At 41.6% G+C, this 19,997-nt stretch overlaps 1 protein-coding gene and 1 pseudogene across 2 annotated transcripts; one reads left to right on the top strand and one right to left on the bottom strand.

Moving 5' to 3' along the window:
* Positions 1 to 745: 745 nt before the first annotated feature.
* Positions 746 to 8,351, bottom strand: LOC143574338 (C-terminal binding protein AN-like; annotated as a pseudogene). The gene is made up of 7 exons (XR_013142575.1): positions 7,747 to 8,351; positions 5,430 to 5,589; positions 2,944 to 3,075; positions 2,078 to 2,791; positions 1,811 to 1,858; positions 1,288 to 1,401; positions 746 to 1,090 (listed from the first exon to the last, which is right to left on the bottom strand). The product of XR_013142575.1 is annotated as a C-terminal binding protein AN-like (transcript).
* A 6,293-nt stretch (positions 8,352 to 14,644) lies between these two features.
* Positions 14,645 to 15,238, top strand: LOC143574349 (uncharacterized). The gene has a single exon (XM_077058994.1). The coding sequence runs from the start codon at positions 14,645 to 14,647 to the stop codon at positions 15,236 to 15,238; it is 594 nt and encodes a 197-aa protein (XP_076915109.1).
* The last annotated feature ends 4,759 nt before the right edge of the window (positions 15,239 to 19,997 follow it).

Raw genomic sequence — 19,997 nt, 5'->3', positions numbered from 1 at the left:
AGATATTTTCTTTTGTTATTATAAGTATTTGTTGTAGTTATTAGGTTTTTTGCTTTGTTATTATAAAACATTGCTTATGTAGACGGTATTCTTGTTGGTATTGTTTACTACGTTCTCATTTTTGATAGATTAGTATTGTTTCTACGTTCTCATGTTAAGATCATTTTGTATATAAACATTCTCCAGACTTTATTATTATAACACTCTAATTTTAAAACCATCATGTCAATAAACCCGGTAGCATCTACTTATTAATGTGTAACATTTTAATTCATACTTATCGTCTGTTTCCAAGTTCTACCATATCGTTGACAGCCGCGGCTGTCTCCAAGTTCAACCGTATCATTGACAGCCACTTATTTGGTTTGGTTTAACATCTCGACTTAGGTTTATGTAGATTTGACCCTTTTGAGCCTAATTCAACCCACACACCCCTTTTTGTAAAGAATGAATGCACATCTACACTACTACATAAGAAACTGTAATAACATGCCAAATGATTACAAATTTACAATCATATCAATCGTGTCCTATTTGTACTATTTCAACCAATCGATGGTAATCATAATGAAGTTGTCAAATGAGTCAATTGCTTTCTCACTAGCAGTTTAATCTAGTTGAATGGATAAAATGTTAATACTAGTGACTCGGAGTCTGTTTTTACAAACATGAAGTGTTACGCTTGTCTATCGATGTATGGAAGAACTATATACGTGTGCTAGAAACTAAACAATGCCCAAAAGAAACCCCCAAGGCCAACGAAATCTCATGCACCCAAATTGGATTGGATCAAGCCACACAACTCAGAATACACACGCGCACTCAAAACCAAAAATAAAAATAAAAATTCATTACACGATACTAAACATTTGGACTAATTTAAAAAAATAATAAATAAAAAAAGTGGCAAGAACCTCAAGGCAAAGAATGCCTGAGAGCAATTAAATAATTGACAAACAATACTACAAACTTCAAGACATAGAATGTGTGAATGGACCCGTGTAGGTTAATGAGATTAATCAAGCCATCGAGTGACCCCGTCCTCATCTCCTACGGTTGCTAGAATCTCCACGCGTACATCTAAAACAGCCTGCGGTTTACAACGATTAAAAACGTGGTTAGGAGAAATGGAAAAACACTTGGCACAAAGATTATATTAATCATGTTGGTTGACTAGGTCAGCGGTAAAAAGGATTGCCCATAGTGTAACTTGAATGCATAAATTTCCAAAATTGTTTTATTCATATACGAAACGTATAGTAGAAATGTAGAGGGAAATGTACTTACAGAAGGATTTCTACAGTTAACCAGTCTACATTCCTCCAAAGAGCCTTCAAACGTCCAACTTTCCCACACGTCAAAACTATGACTAGCAAATACAAATTCCATTCTTCTATTTATCTGTAAAGATAAAAATCAAAATAACCTCTTTAAATAATAGGAAACCTCCATTATGTTAGTTCTAAAATTTCATCATCACACATTGACATTAATTTGAAATTGATCACATGTTTTTATTACTAGTAGTTTGCCGTTCATAGCGAAAATTAAAACTTAACGAGTTTCCAGGTATTTGTATTTCCTTTGGTTGAAACATCCCATCTTGCTTTCAAAGCACACGAGACACTTTGGAAAATGATAACATGATATAGGAATAACTTAACGTTCTGAATTTTATCATATGATTTTAAAGAACCATGAATATGTTTCTTGTTCACTTAATAGGCGTGTTGATTAAAAACCCGTGAAAAATGCAACTGACACTTAAAGTTGGATAATATTAATATATAAATTAAAAGTGAAAACACACCTGCAACAACTTCCCGCCAGCAGTGAAGGATCTTAAACCAATTGTGTCCTGCAGATATCACGATAAAACAAGATTCAGCTGAATTAGAAGAAAACTTACTACAGGTTTTTTAAACCGGTTTTCAGTTAAGTTATTGGTTCTACATTTTTTCGAAAATCGGTTCAATCGAGTTCAAGTTCAAAACCAGAATTGAACCCGTCTTCTATTGTTTTAAACTTGAACCAATGTCATTTTAGAGTGGTATATTTTCAATAAACTGAACTCCACAAACCTTGGTTCTGAAACAACAAGAAACTGTGCTGCTGGATCTCTTTTCGTGACATTTGGTATCATATCCAAAAACCATCCGCCACCTTGAGCTCTCTGCCTAGAAACATGAAGTCCAGATTGATCCCGTGCTTGCAAAGAAATAACACAGCCATCTTTCAGCATCTCAATAGACCTTTTACCAACACCCGTGCTCGATTTCAGATATTTAACTGACGTATCATGTAATGATTCAGCAGTTGTTCTTTTACTTCTTGAATCATCAGGTGAAGCAAAATGTGAACTAGAACTTAGCACTTGGTCTGTACCACTCATGGCAGTATCATCTTCTTTATTTGAAGTACCTTCTTTTTCTTTATGCATTGACTTTTGGCTGGCGTGTCTTTTTTTAGCTTTTTTACTTGATCTACTGCGTTTAACTTCAGATTGATGTGAGGTGGTTTGTGATAATGTTGATTCTTGGGGTTGACTAATATCTTTTACCATGGGGCTTCTGTGAGACATATGAATATTGTCTTGTTTCATACTTCGTTCATCTTCATTGAGTGTTTCATTTTCATCTTCATCGACGTCTGAAACGGCATCGGTTGGGATGACATCATCCAAGAAGAATGTTTGTAATATAGTGGCGGCTTTTTCCCAAATCTCCATCCATACTTCTTCACTGTAATCTGCACTTTGTGGAAGTATTAAAACATTCGGCATCTCACGTACCTGAATTAAGTTTGTGTTTGAAAAATTAGAATCAAATAAAGATAAGTACACAAATGTATATCTCAGTAAATACAATTGGTCAATCACATCTCAGAAAACATTTTTAGTTACATATTCTATAACTTCTCATACCCTATGGTTACTCATCTTACCCATGCTTCCATCCATTGAGGACCTTCAGCACCATCCAAGGCACATCCTGCGAGTGTGCCATCAATCAAAAGCTGTTTTACAGCACAATCATCTAACAGCTGGCTGCTACCCGGTGTTTACCAGAAATGCCCCTGTATATAATAAAAAAAAATTTAGTGTAAAGAAGAGGCGTCCTCGTATGTAACATCCTACTTTCGGTTATATTAATAAAATAAAGTTCGTTTATTTTATAGCGGGTCGTTATCGGTTTAGTTTAATAGAATACGAGATGGACTTGTGTTAGGTAAATGGATATGAGCTATGGACTTGAGTTATGGAGAAATGAAGGAAAGGCCATGGGCTTAAGCCCATGATCAAAAATATATATACCCTTAATCCTCCATTTAATTCATTTACACATATCCCTTACACCATCCAAAACACACACTTAAGATTCTCTCTCTAGTTTCTCTCTCACTCTAGCCGAAATATAGAAGAAGAAACGGATCCCGACCCAAGGTATGATAGTATTTTGTTGTAGGAGCTTAAATCCGTTAGATATAATCATGAAACGACGAGCCGACACCGTTAAACCGTTTAAGTCACGAGATCCGGGTGGAATCGGGTATAAACCGAACCTATGATGAGCTTACGGGCCACCCTAGCTCAGATCTGGATCGAACGGGACGAAAAACGGTGAAAAACGAGTTAAAACTCGTTTTTCCGACGTGTTTGCGGTTTTCCGGCGGCTTTCCTTTCCGGCGCCGGAATAGTGGCACGAGGTTAAGGGGAATGTCAGGGAATGTTCTGACATTCCTGACCTAACCCTAGTTCGCTATGGGGACTTAACGAACTGAGGGTGATTCGCTATGGGGACTTAACGAACTGAGGGTGATTCGTTAGTCGATTCGCATAAGGGGACACAGCGAACTAGCCCTAGTTCGCCTATGATTCGTCTTTGATTCGTTATGACCAGTTCGTTATGACCAGTTCGTTAAAGGAGATAACGAATTAGAAGGTCCAATTCGCTACTTGGACTGGTTCGCTATATGGACTGATTCGCTAAGAGTCCAGTTCGTTAAAAGTCCAATTCGTGTAAGTAACCAGTTCGTTAAAGGTTCCAATTCGTTACAAGAACCAGTTCGTCATGGCAAGTCAGTTCGTTAAGGATAAGTAACGAACTAGAAGTTTAACAGAATGACAGAATGGTCCCTGGACTTAGAAAATAATGATTTAATTACAAATAAGCCCTTGAACTTTTAAGTAGCATATTATTCAATGATTCAAAATGCTAATGGAAAATGTGTTAAGACAGTTAATGAAAATAAATTTTTTCCAAGCTGACCTGGCAGCTTAACCCCAGCCAGGGGCTCTGCCCCTTGGACCCCGCTAGGGGCTGCCGCCCCTAGAACCCCCGCTGCCAGGGGCGCTGCCCCCGGACCCCCGTTCGTTGAGGGTAATAATTAAACTAGAAAGACGATATGTGTAGTGATAGTTATTGATACGTATAATTATTATACAGTTAGTCGCGCACAGCTAAAGAAGGGGATAACCGTAAACGGTGAACGCAACCGCCTTGAGGTGAGTTTCTAGCCCCACTTCCTTGTTATGTTTTCGGGGCTGTGTGCATACTCGATGTGATAGTGAATACACTTATCTTAAGTGATAAGTGTATGCCTTGTATGATTTACGTATGATGATTGCTTGACGGTGCGTGAACGATCTTCGGATATTGCATGAACCGTCAGGTGGTAGTTAAGACATGATTGATAAGTATGATGAGAGATATGATGTATGTATGTATATATGATGTATGTATAATGTATGTATGTTATGATGATGGTACGTGAACGCTCTTCGGAGATTACACGTATTGTCAAGGAAAGCATGTATGAACAGGTATGGTGCAGTTACACGAAACAACGGGACCAGACCCTTATAATATCTGTGATGTTAGGGACCAGACTCTTATAATATCTGTGAGGTTATAGGGCGAAAGGCTCTTTAAAACGTATGATTATGTATGTATAGAAAGTATGAAAGTAAGAATGAAAGTATATGCACTTATGTGTGTATGAAAGAAAGTTAAGAGGTTAAGTATGAAATGTAAGAAGGTATTGTATGATTATGTGATTAACTAGAACTCACTCAGCGTAGCTTTTTAGTATGCACGCAGGTGAGTAGAATGAGGCAGGTAGCTTGAGGAGGACACATGGCAGAGTTGGACGAAGCTGGCATCTGAAGATTTTGCTATGATGCTTTATTTTAAAAGACTATGTTTTGTTTTTAAATGACTATGAATGCTCGATAAGACCAGAATTATGGTTGTGGAATGTAATGGTTTGAATGTTTTTAATGTTCCGCGAATGTTTTAATTAACTCTGATATTTAGAACTGCGTTTATGAGTAAATCCAACACGAAAGTAGGGCTACCGGTAACGGGGCCTTACATCGTATCCTTTTTCACATTGTATAAAACATAATGATAAATCAGCATACAACTTGCCTGGCTTGACATGCTGCAAGCATTCAGCATTTAGGATTTGAATTGTGTCATTCGTTAGGGCACAATGGAGTGAAATGAGATCACTTGCAGCAAGTAAATCGTTGAGAGTGTCCATCCTCCTTGCAGCAGGAGGAAACCTGCTTACTCTTTTTCCTTTTTCCTGGTAGATACAAAAATAAGTATCAAAGTTACATTTGAGAGTATAGTAAATTAGTGATATACGAAACGAGTGAAAGTAACTTGTTTGACTAAAAGCATAACAGGCCCCTCTTTTATATTTGAGAACTTTAAAATTGCCCCATATTTTGTAAAGATCAGTGTATATCTTATGTTTCATGGGTGCACCGTATTTGGAAATAAATCCGCACCACATGCTCCATGGATCTGTTTGTTCTTGAGTGCTGTTCTAGCAATACCAGTTGATTCATTATTCTGATATGGGCTCAATAGCCCATGACAATATCCTTGAAGAATGAAATAATCCTAATTAACTAGTGTAGTTACAAACTACATAGAGATCCTGTGCAATGTAATTCAGTCCAAAAATAATACAATATGAGAGGCAAATTATACCATTGATGAAGTTAAACCAAGATCAGGATTAATGGTTAGGCTTAGATTAACTTCATAGATGGTATATTTTGTCTCTCATAGTCTCATATCACATTATTTTCCTACTTAATTACATTGCACAGAATCTCAACGTGCTTTGTTAGCAAAGGCACGCTATGATTATCACCTTTGAGCTGAAAATTCTCTCTTTTATATTGCAATCTAATTTTATCAAGCAATTCACCCTTACTGTTCATATTTCAGACAACCTAGGGCCTTACGCATGTATTTCAGGAAAAGGCTAAGCTGAGCTAGACCTTTTAATCGGATCTCTAAGCAATCGAATGGTAATATTAGTTTTAGTTTTATATATGTGTCATAAAACTGAGGTTCCTATATTGCTATATTTGTAGGAATATGAGGATATAGCAACACAGTGTTGATAATTAAATAGTTATAGCACATTCTCAAATGACACACTAACATCCCATGAATGGTCACCCTTCAACATATCAAAATACAAAACTAACCAGTAACAAAAGATGCCACTTAATGCCCTGCGACCAAGCTCAATCATCCCTAATATAGTTGAACTAGTATTAGGTGATCCTGCATAGTCCTAGTGTTATTCTTTTGGAACACTGCTAAACATATCTATCAAACGTACCAAACACAGGCACGGTATAAGCTTTAAAAAAGTGAACTTTGATATTCGATAACACATGTTTGGTTTGTCAAATGTTAGTCTGCATTTCTCAAGTTCCTAAACCAATTACTAACAAATCACACCAACCAATCAACAGGAACACCTAAAGCTACCCAACTTGCTCACTAAAATAAAGTAACATACCACATTTCATATAAGTAAGCTAGATTTTAGTTACTTAACTTAGCATCTTAACCATCAATAAGTGACACTGCATTTCCACAACTACACAACCAAATGAACATCTATATGAATCAAACTTCACATCATATTCAACTTATCAATATTTCCATGAACAATAACAATAATTATAAAATAAATATACAATAAGTGACACTGAGACAACCAATTGGGCATCTATATGAGTAAAAATTCACGGTATAGTCGATTTATAAATGTCAATTGGGCTTCTATATAGCTAGTGACAGAATACTTGCAGTATATACATACAATACACTACATTTATGCAGTACTATACATAGCATATATATATTGTAGGGGTGTGCAATAAACCGAAAAAATCGATCCAAAATCGAAAAAACCTAACCAAAACAAAAACCGCCGGTTTGGTTTTATGTTTTTGTAAAAACCGCACTAACGGTTCGGTTTTGGATTTGCATATAATAAAAACCGAAAAAACAGGACCGAACCAGATTCCTAAATTTTTGTTTTTTATATTTTATATTAAGTAATTTATAAGAATTTAATAAATATGTAACTCCAATATTTTTGATCAAATGTATAATAGTCTATTATTTTATAATTAACAAAATTATTTATACCTAAATTCATTATTTTTTGCCAAATTTTGTTTGGGCCTAAAATTTTCAAGCTCAAACGGCAAAAACCGAACAAACCGAAGCTAAACCGAAACCGAGCGGTTTCAAAACTCCCAAAACCGAAGTTTTTGTTTTCGGTTTGGTTTTAGCCAAAAACTGCACCGAACCACACCAAGCGCACCCCTAATATATTGCATTATACTACAACCATAGCTAATAGCCTAATACTAGTATACTACTGTAATTATTAACTAATTAACTAATTATAAAATAATTATACCTCAGAAACATCATAATACAACACACTAATCCTAAACGCCAAACTCCGAGTCGCCAACGCCTTAGCCGAGCCCGACCGTCCAACGATCCCCAACACAAATCCTCTACACCTCCTCATCCCCCGGCACAGCGGCTGGACCGAGCCAAGCCATCCCGAGGCCGAAAGCGCGTGCCGCGACAACAAATGCGTGCGCCTCAACAACCCCAAAAACAACGCCATAACCGTATCAGCCACCTCCTCATCTCTCGACACGTCCACGTGTACAACCCTACCAAGCCCTAGCTCCACGGCAACAGCTGAGTCCGCTGTACGGTCAGACGATCCGAGGACTAATATTATCTGCCACGGGCGGAGGCGGCGTTGGGCGGCGCGTGGGAGAAACGCGAGCGAGTGGAGGATGACGGCGGTGGCGGACTCGAGGTTGGAGTCGGAGAGGAGGTGGAGTGGCGCGTGGACGACTAGTGGTAGTGATGGTGTATGGTTACGGTAGGTTATTGTTGACGGTTGTGATATGGTGGTGGTTACGGGATCTAACGTCACCGGTGACGTCATTTTGCGGTTACTGGTTGTAGTGGTGTAAGTGGAGTAATGAGAGTGGTTGGTTTTGAAAAGTATGTTGGTTTTTTCAGTACAGGTCCTTGAAGAATTTAATTGTTACTTTTACGGAACGAGCCGAGCCCGAGCCCGGCTCGAGGGCTCGATGTCGAGTTTGGCTCGTGAGATGTTTTAATTTTTTTTAGCTCGGGTTTGGCTTATTTTGGAGAAAAACCTTAAACGAACCTAGTTTAGCTCAAGCTCGTTTACTACCTTAAACTAGCCAAAAGCTTGGTTTGAGCCTGGTAATGCGGTGTGGAGTTAAAACATAGACCTCTAAAAAGAGGTAAAACTTACAAATATACAAGGCTCGTTAAGGCTTGATGCTCTAAATTTTTTTTTCATTAAAGGCTCGAGCTCGGGTTTAAAAACTAAATGAGCTTTGTTTGAAGCTCGGGATCAGCTCGAGCTTGAAAAAACTCACATTATGTCAAGTTTTTATGGATCCGAGCTCGAGTAGCTCGCGGGAGGCTCGGCTAATCTATACCCCTAAGTTATGCCCTCAAATAATTTTCACATTTTACATAACAAGTTAAGATCCGCACAGACAGATTATGAAAAGAGCTTGGCTTGTTTTAACTTACGAGGGCTCGAGTTTGAGTTTGGTTTGTGGGTTTTTTTTTCAAGTTTGGGCATGGATTGGGTTTGGGCGTTTGTTATTTATTAATTAATTTATATGTATTTTTAATTAATTTTATATGGTTTGAGAAAAACTTTAAACGAGATTAAGTTCGGCTCAAGCTCGTGTACTACCTTTAAACGATCTAAAGCTTTGTTTGAGCTTGGTAATGTGGTGTAAAGTTGATACATAGACCACTAAAAAGAGAGAAAACTTAAAAAATAAACAAGGCTCGTTAAAACTTGACGAGCCTAAACTAGCTTTCTATACAAGGCTCGAGCTCGGGTTTGATAACTAAATGAGCTTTAGGATCGGGATCAGCTCTAGTTTGAAAAACTTGAATTAGAGACCCAATTTCAAATCCCACTAACAACACTTTGGAGGGGACATGGGTGGCTCAATGAAGGAAGATTAGGATATTTGTGATATCTAGTTCGATCCTGAGGGCGTCCGAGTTTTACCACCGGTGAGCCTTCGGTGGGTGGGTTTTCCCTAGAACTGGAGATAACTTGGAGGCGCTTAAGGGCTCCGTACAGCTGAGTTGGGTCAACTAGCGGTGGCCTTTTGCCTTGAGTAATCCGGTACAAAGTACATGGGCAACTCTGTTGGTTGGTCGTTAAAAAAAATATGACTTTTATTATTATAGTATTTATTATTATATGAATAATGCAAATAATTACCTCACGTCATTCGGTGTGATGGCAAAGAAGGTTTAATAACAAATTAAAGGTCGGGTGTTCAAGCCCAAGAAACACATATAATATAAATAATAATATTTGGATGTTTAATAAAAATTGGAAGCACTTAAATCATACATCATGATACACCTACTTACCTAGTTTTCAATGATACCAGGTAACTTGTGGCCCATTAGATATGTCATAGGCCGGTTACTATGGACCCATTCAGCCTACTTGTACACCATGACCTGATCGATGTCCGTGAGTGATGACCTCATGACCATATGTTCCAACCTTTTGCAACCCCACCAAAACAAGTCGTAATGAAAATAATTAAACAATATAATACTTAATACAATAAAGAATACGGAGTATTACATATTTTTCAATATTATTTTTCAGTATGAATGTTACATTTATACACATACACGGTTATTAAAAAAAACTGAAAACTTAAACAAGCGTGCGTCGACACATTTCTTTCCTTCACAAGTGTCAGGCAACGTGTGTTTTTCAACATGTTTTTTTATTGATTCCAATGGTAGTTCGGGGGGGGGGGGGGGGGTGCTGAAGTTAAGCAAAGGCTTTAGGCCCACTTCTCGAGGGCCCCCGGTTTTATTGATCTCAAGGGTTTGTGGTCTATAATTGTGCATACGAAAAGATGGCATAGGGATCACAACATCGAAAACAATTTTCTTATGTAAAGGGTTCCAGTTTTATTATTCGCTTTAAGCCTTCAAAAAGACAACAATCCTGATATTCGATCCCATGATTTTGTTGGACAAGTGATGCCTCATAATGGCTTCCTATCATTCGAGCCTGATATTCGATCCCATGATTTCGATGTTGTGAAGTTAAGCAAAGGCTTTAGGCCCACTTCTCGAGGGCCCCCGGTTTTATTGATCTCAAGGGTTTGTGGTCTATAATTGTGCATACGAAAAGATGGCATAGGGATCACAACATCGAAAACAAATTTCTTATGTAAAGGGTTCCAGTTTTATTATTCGCTTTAAGCCTTCAAAAAGACAACAATCCTGATATTCGATCCCATGATTTTGTTGGACAAGTGATGCCTCATAATGGCTTCCTATCATAATTCTTTTTTTAGTATGTACCCCCTCCGTCCCATTATAAGTGTCATATTTTGATTTTTTAAGTCTTTCTTGTTTAACTTTGACCGGCAATATCTTTGTTTGTGTTATATAATATTTGATGTAAAATATATGAATGGATTAGGTTTTAAATGTATTTTACATTGATATAATTTTCATCAATATATGACACAAACAAAAATATTTACGGTCAAAATTGCAAGAGAAAGACTTGAAATGTCAAAATAAGACACTTAAAATGGAACGAAGGGAGTAAAACATATTTTTAAAGGTGTTTTCCTCTATGATTATTTGAAACAAGGATCACACGTTCTTATTCCTTTGCTCCATTATGGTGTTTCCTTTCAGATCATTTGGTCATGACTTGGTAACCTAACTTTAACATTATGATATTTGCCAATAATTACTTATAAAATTCCGATAAGGGCATTCATAATAGGGTATGGCCCCCTCCCACATCACCCTTAAAATGGCCCAACACCGTTGTATACTTTTTAACAATAGGCGTTGCCCCTTGAATAAGTGAATTTCGCCCATGGCCATAATGTGGGGGGCACATGTGAGGTAAGAGCATCCCTTTTCAACCAATCATCATCACCCACGTCACTCATTTTCTTTAATTAGTTTATTTATTTTATATAATTTATATATTATTATAATTAGCCATTTTTTTAAGCGTTTTCACCTACGTGGTAGTGGCGCGACAAAACCGTTAGGGATGCTCTAACATCCGGAATTCATGATCACAAAACAATTCATGTGCTTGATTAACACTCTTTCTGAAACATATTAGAGGAGAAGACGTGTTTGAAAGTAATAGCAATGATAAGAGTCAAGAAAGTGTTATATTTATTTATTTGTGAAATGCGATGATCCACCTATGTGACAATGAAGTACGGGTGGTGTTTGTGCTTGTTCTAGTTGTCTCATAAACCAAAATAATACAATAGTTACCAAACTTGCAAACAAAAAGAAGTTGCGTATACTATAATTATTTCTACATAGTATCTTATCCAATTTTATTATTATTATAAGAAGAAAAAACATCATATTTGTTTTCGAATACTAGAATATAAAAGAATTTGTAAGTGGATGACATGTATATTCTATGTGCATGGATGGTACCAATTATAACAGACAACTAATTCTAAAAGGAGATAGACCAATGATAACACCATCCACAAGTTTACGAATCGTGAAACAAACGATACCAATTTCTTGGTCGTAAAAGAAATCATGAAGAAATAAAACCTACCATAAATTTAAATAAAAATAAAGAAAAAAATATGAGCTGGATTGATGAAAATTGCAAAAAGCTTGCCAAGATTCCTCAACCAACTAGGATTGTGGAACCAAAGAACCCTTTAGAGACGAGTTTCGATTACACGCGTTTATTAGAGCAAAGTTAAATTTGTTAGAGTACGTGGTTCAATACTCGACCAAGGCTGGTTATCAAGTTTTTAGTTCATTCTTTAAAGAGGTGGTTTCAAGCCGATCAGGTTTCTAAAACAATGTTTGATCAATGATACATTATATTTGATGTAATTACATCGCATCCAAAACATAGTGAAGAGACTACGTCTGGACAGGCCCAAACAAGAAGCCCAAGCCAGCCCAATCCAACTCAGTGGCGTCACGTGCACCTTAGACAAGCCCGAGGCCAACCACCGACCTGTCTTTGTTAACCTGGGGAGTCCAGAAATGAAAGGAACAGAATCTTAGAGGGAAAACATGATCCATTGGATAATAGCTTGTCCGTTGGCTGAGTCAAAGACCCAATGGATAATAGAGGGAGCTAAAGGACAACGGTTGAGAGTGAGATCCTGGGAGGGTTTCATATATATATGTACACGTTCCTTTTGTAAAGGCAGACAAAATATGCCGAATAAAACATACTTCTTGTTTACATTGTTATCTCACTGAAATTTATCAAAAGTCACCTCACACACTACACTTAAGGTATCAAGCATACACAGTCACATCACCATTTCAATTGAGGTTTCTACATTGGCGCCATCCGTGGGACCCTTTTTCGAACGGTCTCACCAATAATTTCAGGCGAGATGACCGGCGTAAACACAGATGGCGTGACGCCGATACCAAAGCCCGTGTCCAATGACAGTAGTGCACCCGCTGTAACTACGATAGGAGGACCAGTCGAATCTGACAAGAGACATCCGCTCTCTAATAATCTGCAGGACATGGAAGGGTCTGTGGCAATCGAAGATGAAACAGAGGAAGAAGACCAAAGAACCGGAGGGGAAAGAAACACATAAGAGAGGGAGGAAATCACTCCTGAGTTCATGCGAGCGCACAAGGACGCTCTCAAAGCGTTCCTAGAAGAACACGAAAAGAAGGAAAAACTTATGGCGGTCAAAGCCCGTTTGACGTTTGATACTCCGTCACCGGAAAATGGTGCCAGACCTGAAAGCACCCGGACCCAGGAGTCCAACACCCTCCTGGAATCGCTGGTCACACTCCTCTCGGCTGCTAAAGAAAAAGAGAAGAAAAAATCACTACCAGATACCTTGGATACCCCATACAGGCCCTCTGACACTCCTGACGTATCCAAGTTTACTCGGCGGATAGCAGAGGCCACCCTACCCCCCCAAACTTCGATATCCTACTACCGTTGACAAGTATGACGGAACGCAAGACCCGGAAGACCACCTCCATGCCTTTCGAGGGGCAGGAATGGTCAGTGGGTGTTCCATGCCGGCATGGTGTTTGATGTTTCCTCAAACCCTAACGGGGGGAGCCCGGATCTGGTTCGATAGCCTTGAACCGGGAAGCATAGACAGCTACGAAGAGCTGAGAGAGAAGTTCCTGAGAAACTTCAGCCAGCAGAGGAAGCCCATGAAAAATCCTAACGAGATTTTGCATATTCGGAGAGGAGATGAAGAAAAGGTGGAACAATTCATGGACAGATACGTGTCCGAAAGCATGAACATCAAAGGGGTCCCGGAGGTTATGAAAATCAGTGGCTTCATCAACGGGGTGAGATTTTCCTAGCTGACGGAAAAACTGGGAGAAGATTTCCCGTATACTTTCGACCAATTGATGGACCGTGTCCGAGCTTTCGTTAGGGGAAAGGACACAGGATCTAAGCTCCGAGAGTGGGAACCAAAAAAGGCGGCCCCAAAGCCGCTCGGAGGGAGGGGAGCGGGAGGCCACAGTCCTGAAAAACTACGGGGTCCATTCGACAAGACCCGCTTCACACCTTACCGCCCTCCTGGAAGCCATGCCGGGTACACACCCTCAACCACATACCATCCTCGCCGATTCCCCAGCCCTGTACGCCCCGAAGGGGGGCGATTCCGGCCATCTTACGGAGAAAGGCTTTCGCCGGGAGGAGAATACGTTTTGGCAGCGGATAAAGCCAAGTACCCAGCCAAGACCCCCAGCCCTTTCAAGCAAGCATATAAGCCCAATCCACAAGGGTATTGTAACTATCACAAGAGCCATGGTCACGCCACAGAAAACTGCGTTCAACTAAAGAAGTTGTGGGAGGCGGCCTTGAAATCTGGGCAACTGCCTCTTCCAGTCAGGGAATCCACCTCTAAGGTCAAAGATGAAGACGAATACAAACACTACGTCGATATGATTCGAAGAAGAGACCACGGTGAGGGGGATCCAGGAAGAGCCATGAAGGTGGGAAGGATGGGATCCTACGTCTCGGATACCGCCTGGATGAGGGCGGATATGTGGTTCCCAGGAATACTGGAGGAGGAAGCTCGGGAGATGCCTTTAAACATCTCTGCGAGTGTAGCGGGACATTGAGTGGCTCGAGTCCATGTGGATGGAGGCAGTGGAATAGAGGTAATGTATGAACATTGTTTTGTGAGACTCCAAAAGAAATTCGAAGCAGGTTGGAGGAAGATATATGTCCATTAATGGGGTTCTCAGGGGAAGTAGTGGAGCCTTTGGGATCTCTAACTCTGCCGTTTACCCTGAGAGACGAAGACAAAACTCGGACGGTCTACTTACGCTTTTCCGTGGTTCGGGCTCCATCAAAGTACAACATTATCTTGGGAAGGCCCGGGATGAGAGCCCTCCGAGCGGTCCCATCCACAGTACACGGCTATATGAGGTTCCCGACCCCCAATGGAGTAGCAACTGTCCGGTCGTCAACCGAAATAGTGGCTGGCATTGGCAAAGGGGTCAAAAAGAAGAAAGGAACGGAGGAATGGGTCCTCAATGGGGAATACCCGGACCAAACAGTCAGGATCGGATCCCAACTATCTGATAGAGGCAGGGCAGGACTGAAGGAGGTGTTGCTACAAAACGCCGACGTGTTCGCATGGTGGCACGAAGACATGACAGGAGTTCCGCCGAGTCTGGTGCAACACAGCCTTGATGAGTTCCATTGGATGGAGCCAGTCAGACAGAAGAAAATGAGTCTGGGCCCCCAAAAGAGCAAGGCAGTCCGGGAAGAAACAACCAAGCTTATGCGAGCAGGAATTGTTAGGGAAGTCAAATACCCGTAGTGGATCTCAAATCCGGTTATGATTGCGAAGTCGGATAACAGTTGGCGTATGTGTATTGATTTTAAGGACCTAAATAAGGCCTGACCGAAGGACTCTTACCCCCTCCCGGAGATTGAAAAGAAAATAGAGTCCCTTGAGGGTTACCCTCTTAGATGTTTTCTAGACGCATATAAGGAGTATCATCAAATTCAAATGGACCCTAAAGATGAGGAGAAAACTGCGTTCTACACCAATGAGGGAACTTTTTGCTACACCAAAATGCCTTTCGGGTTAAAGAATGCGGGGGCAACGTATCAACGATTCATGGATAAGCTTTTCGACCAACAAAGGGATCGAAATGTGGAGATATACGTGGACGACATGGTTATTAAAAGCACAAAAGAAGACCGGATGCTAAACGACATCAGGGAAACCTTCAACACCCTCAGAGGAGCTAACATGAAGCTCAATCCGGGCAAATGTTCATTCGGGGTTGAGGAAGGGAGATTCTTGGGAGTACTAGTAACTAACGAAGGGTTCAAAGCTAACCCGGAGAAGGTCGAGGCTCTGATTCAGATGGATTCCTCGAGAAGTATAAAGGAGGTGCAAAGGTTAAATGGAAGGCTAGTTGCACTCAATCGTTTCCTTTCCAAGATAGCGGATAAGACGCTTCCCTTCATGGCAGTCCTAAGGAGAAGCATAAAGAAGAACAAGTTTTGCTGGGATAACGAGGCTGAACAAGCCTTCCAGGCTTTAAAGGCGCACCTCTGTGAGCTCCCCACAATCACAGCTCCCCGGCCAGGGGAAGTCCTGATCCTTTACCTTTCACACATGGATCGGACCATCAGTTCAGTACTGATGGTTGAAAGGAAAGGAGTTCAGATACCCATTTACTTCGTTAGTCGCACGTTGAAAGGATCGGAAGAAAGATATTTTCCTATCGAAAAGACAGTGCTCTCTCTCATTTACACGGCGAGAAAGTTAAGGAGATACTTCCAGGCTCATGTTGTCCGGGTTTTGACAGACCAACCTCTCCAACGAGTGCTAATGAAACCTGAGGTGTCTGGCAGGCTCGCCAAGTGGGCAATAGAGTTAGGGGATCATTCGATTGAGTACAAGCCGAGAGCGGCTTTCAAAGGCCAAGTGATAGCCGATTTCCTCACGGAACGCCAGGTAGGGGAGCAGGGAGAACTTATTCCCCCGAAAGACAGGGCTAATAGGCCGGAAGGTTCAGAAGAATCTTTTTGGAACTTGTACACGGACGGGGCCTCCAACGAAGATGGGAGCGGGGTGGGACTCATACCTGTCAGCCCTGAGGGAATAGAGCTAACATACGCGGTACGACTGGCTTTCCCCAGCACCAACAATGAGGCTGAATACGAAGCCTTGTTGGCAGGGCTGAGGATAGCAAAAAAGATGCCCGTCCGACGTGTCAAGGCTCACGTGGATTCGCTACTTGTCGCTAACCAAGTCAAGGGGGAATATGAAGCTAAAGACGCCAAGATGATACAGTATTTGAAGAAGACGAAGGAACTGTTGGAAAGTTTTGACAGAACCGAGGTTATCCACATCTCCCGGAGTTTGAACAAAAAGGCAGATGCCCTGAGCAAGTTAGCATCCGTAGCCTTTGACCATCTAGAAAAATACGTCAAAGTGGAAACCATCAAACAACCGTCAATATCGGAGGAAATGATAACCGAGATAGAGGCATCCGAGCCTTGCTGGATGACACCATTGTTACAATACCTGAATGAGGGAACCGTCCCCGAAGACAAACAGGAAGCGCGCAGGTTGAGAATTTGAGCTCTTCAATATGAAATAATTGAAGGGGACCTGTACCGGAGGTCCTATCTAGGGCCCTCTCTCAAGTGCATCGACTATGAAGAGGCCGAGTATGTTATACGAGAAATACACGAAGGAATCTGTGGAATGCATATGGGGGCTAAGATGGTGGCGGCCCGTGCCATGAGGCCAGGATACTATTGGCCAGCCATGTTTATGAGTGCTTTAAGGGAAATACGGAAGTGTGATAGCTGCCAGATCTACGCCCCGATCACCCGGAAACCTAAATTGAATCTGGTCTCGGTGAGTTCTTCCTGGCCGTTCCAGAAGTGGGGCATCGACATAGTAGGGCCGTTCCCAGAAGGGTCAGGGAAAGCCAAGTTTCTGGTAGTGGCAATAGACTATTTCACCAAATGGGTGGAAGCCAAGCCTCTAACTACAATCACGGGACAACAAGTGAAGAGATTGGTGTGGGAGAACATCGTTTGTCGTTTCAGACTGCCCCACACTATCGTAAGCGAAATGGAAAGCAATTTGCAGGAGGAATGTTCAGGGAGTGGTGCAAGGAACTGAGAATCAAGCAAACCTTCACATCGGTGGCCCACCCCCAAGCGAACGGACAGGTGGAGAGGGCCAACCGAAGCATAGTAGAAGGAATAACCAATCGCCTGGGCCGAAAACGACGCTCGTGGGTGGAAGAACTGCCTCATGTTCTATGGGCTCATCGAACTATGCCCAAAGTCAGCAACGGGGAGACTCCTTTTAGCTTGACCTACGGAACGGAAGCCATGATACCTGTTGAGATCAGTTTGCCCACCAGCAGAACCCAGTTAACTGAAGAAGAAAATGAACGCGACCTTAGGCTAAATCTGAATTTAGCCGAAGAAAGAAGGGAGGCGGCTGCTAGGCGGGAAACCGAGTATAAGAAAAAGATGGAAAAATATTACAACTCGAGGGTAAGAGAGGTTAAGTTCAAGTTGGGAGACCTAGTTTTGCGAGAGAACGAGGCGAGTAGACAGGAGAACCAAGGAAAATTGGGGCCACGTTGGGAAGGCCCTTACCAGATCATCTGGGCCGAAGACAAGGGCGCTTATAAGCTGGCGTACCACACGGGGGAAGAAGTGCCCCGTACGTGGAACGCGATGCAACTCCGGAATTATGTGTGAAATCCCTAGAAAGAGGGACACCGGAGCAACACGCTAAGGGCTACTATGTGAAACATTTTGAAGCGACCAGCCGCGTGTACCCGACAAGGGTCTCCGAACCCCTAATAACCTCTCCGGGAGGAAATCGATGAAATAGATCATGATTTTTATTCTTTTTTGTAATCCATTTATGTAACATGATCAACCATGAATGACATGAAACTTATTTTGTATGAAAAACCTCTCCGAGAGTCCCCAAATAGGTTACTCGTGACCCGACGATGAAATCGTCGTCTAACACACAACGCCTAAAAGGAAACTATTCAGACAACTCATGTTAATCATATGCCTCCCGTCGTGAAAAGGGAGAAGGCCTCGCCGATAGGCTATCCGGTTAACCGAAACTATTAAACATTTTCTAAGTCATGCATGCATAATCAACATCTGAATAAACAGAGTACAACGTTACGTAATCATACATTTAGCCCCCAAGGGGAAAAAGGTGCAACATCCATACTTAAACCCTCAAGGGGTTGACATCACAAACGTACAAAATACTAAGGAAAGTCTTGGTAAAAAGGGTACAACCCCTTAGAAAACATCACAAACATACAAACATCAACTACGGCAGTTCGGGAGGTGGGGTGAGAGGGTCAACAACAGAGGTTAAGGCTTGAATCTCACACACCGGCATATCCGGGGTAGAGGAAAGTTGTGCCAATATTGGAGGCTCAAGGTTATTGTAGGCAATATAAGCTTTCTCTACTGCCGCTTCTGCAGTCGTCGAAAAGGTAGGGAGGTTGACAATGGGAATCCCCTTTTCATAGTTATCATAACCTGATCGCAACCCGTGCTGGAACCCCGAGGAGAAAACAGCCCTAACCATAACGTCCCGGGCCTGACAAATCTCTCGGCACGATCTAGCTCGCCCGTATACCAGTTTGAACCCGTCAACCATCAACCATGCCCGATCAGCTCTCAAGCTTTCACGTTCTGACTCCCAACCATCCAGTGCCAACTTCAAGCTATCACGTTCCCGCTTTAGCTCATCACATTCCCTGCGAAAATCCTCTATTACATGGTCCTTGTGAACTTGGATCTCATCCATGGCACACTTCAAACTCTCGTGCTCTTCACGCTCCCGTTTGATCTCAGCAATTGACTACAAACCAAATCAGAAACAATTCACTTATTAACAAAAGAAGGCGAAAAAGGGGAATTCAAGGAGGAAGGAACATGTACCTCCTGATATTTCTCGTAACCACTTTTAGCCTCAGCATATTGGGCTTCCAGAATAGCAACTTGTTCCCGACGCGCAGAAAGATCAGCCATCAGGGAGGCGACCTGATCCTGGGATTTCTTCAGCTCGACGGATAAACCAGATAACCCAGAAATTCTCTCCTCAGACAAAACAACTTTCCGCCCCAAACTCTGGATTTTTTGCTCCCCCTTTTCAACCGCCTGCTCTAGTGAGCCGATTTTCTCTTGATTCTGGTGCAAAACCTGGTCCGCGACGATCAAAGACTGTCGGGTAACAACCCCGAGAGCCAGGGTGCGATAAAGATGAGTTCCAAAGTCACTCACGAGGTTAGACAACTTCAGAGACTGAAGATGAGCAAGATCCACCGGCGGGACAACCTCACTAAGGAAGCTATGGGCCTGTTGGGGAGTAACCACTGAAGAACGGATATCTAGGTTCCATTTGGGGACGAACAGAATAAAGTCAGATAAAGTCTCAGCCTCTGGAGGTAGCTGAACTGGAGGGGAGACACCGCCCTTCGGGAAGTTTGCCTTTAGGATCAGAACGGGTGGGCCCAGGACCGCGATTGCCACTTTCTGTAGCAGAGACAACG

This window comes from Bidens hawaiensis, unplaced genomic scaffold (genome assembly GCF_021521415.1).
Source record: "Bidens hawaiensis isolate Kalapana, Puna unplaced genomic scaffold, B.hawaiensis_p1.1 tig00026900_1, whole genome shotgun sequence".
Lineage (NCBI taxonomy): Eukaryota > Viridiplantae > Streptophyta > Magnoliopsida > Asterales > Asteraceae > Bidens > Bidens hawaiensis.
This window is presented reverse-complemented; position numbering and strand designations above follow the sequence as displayed.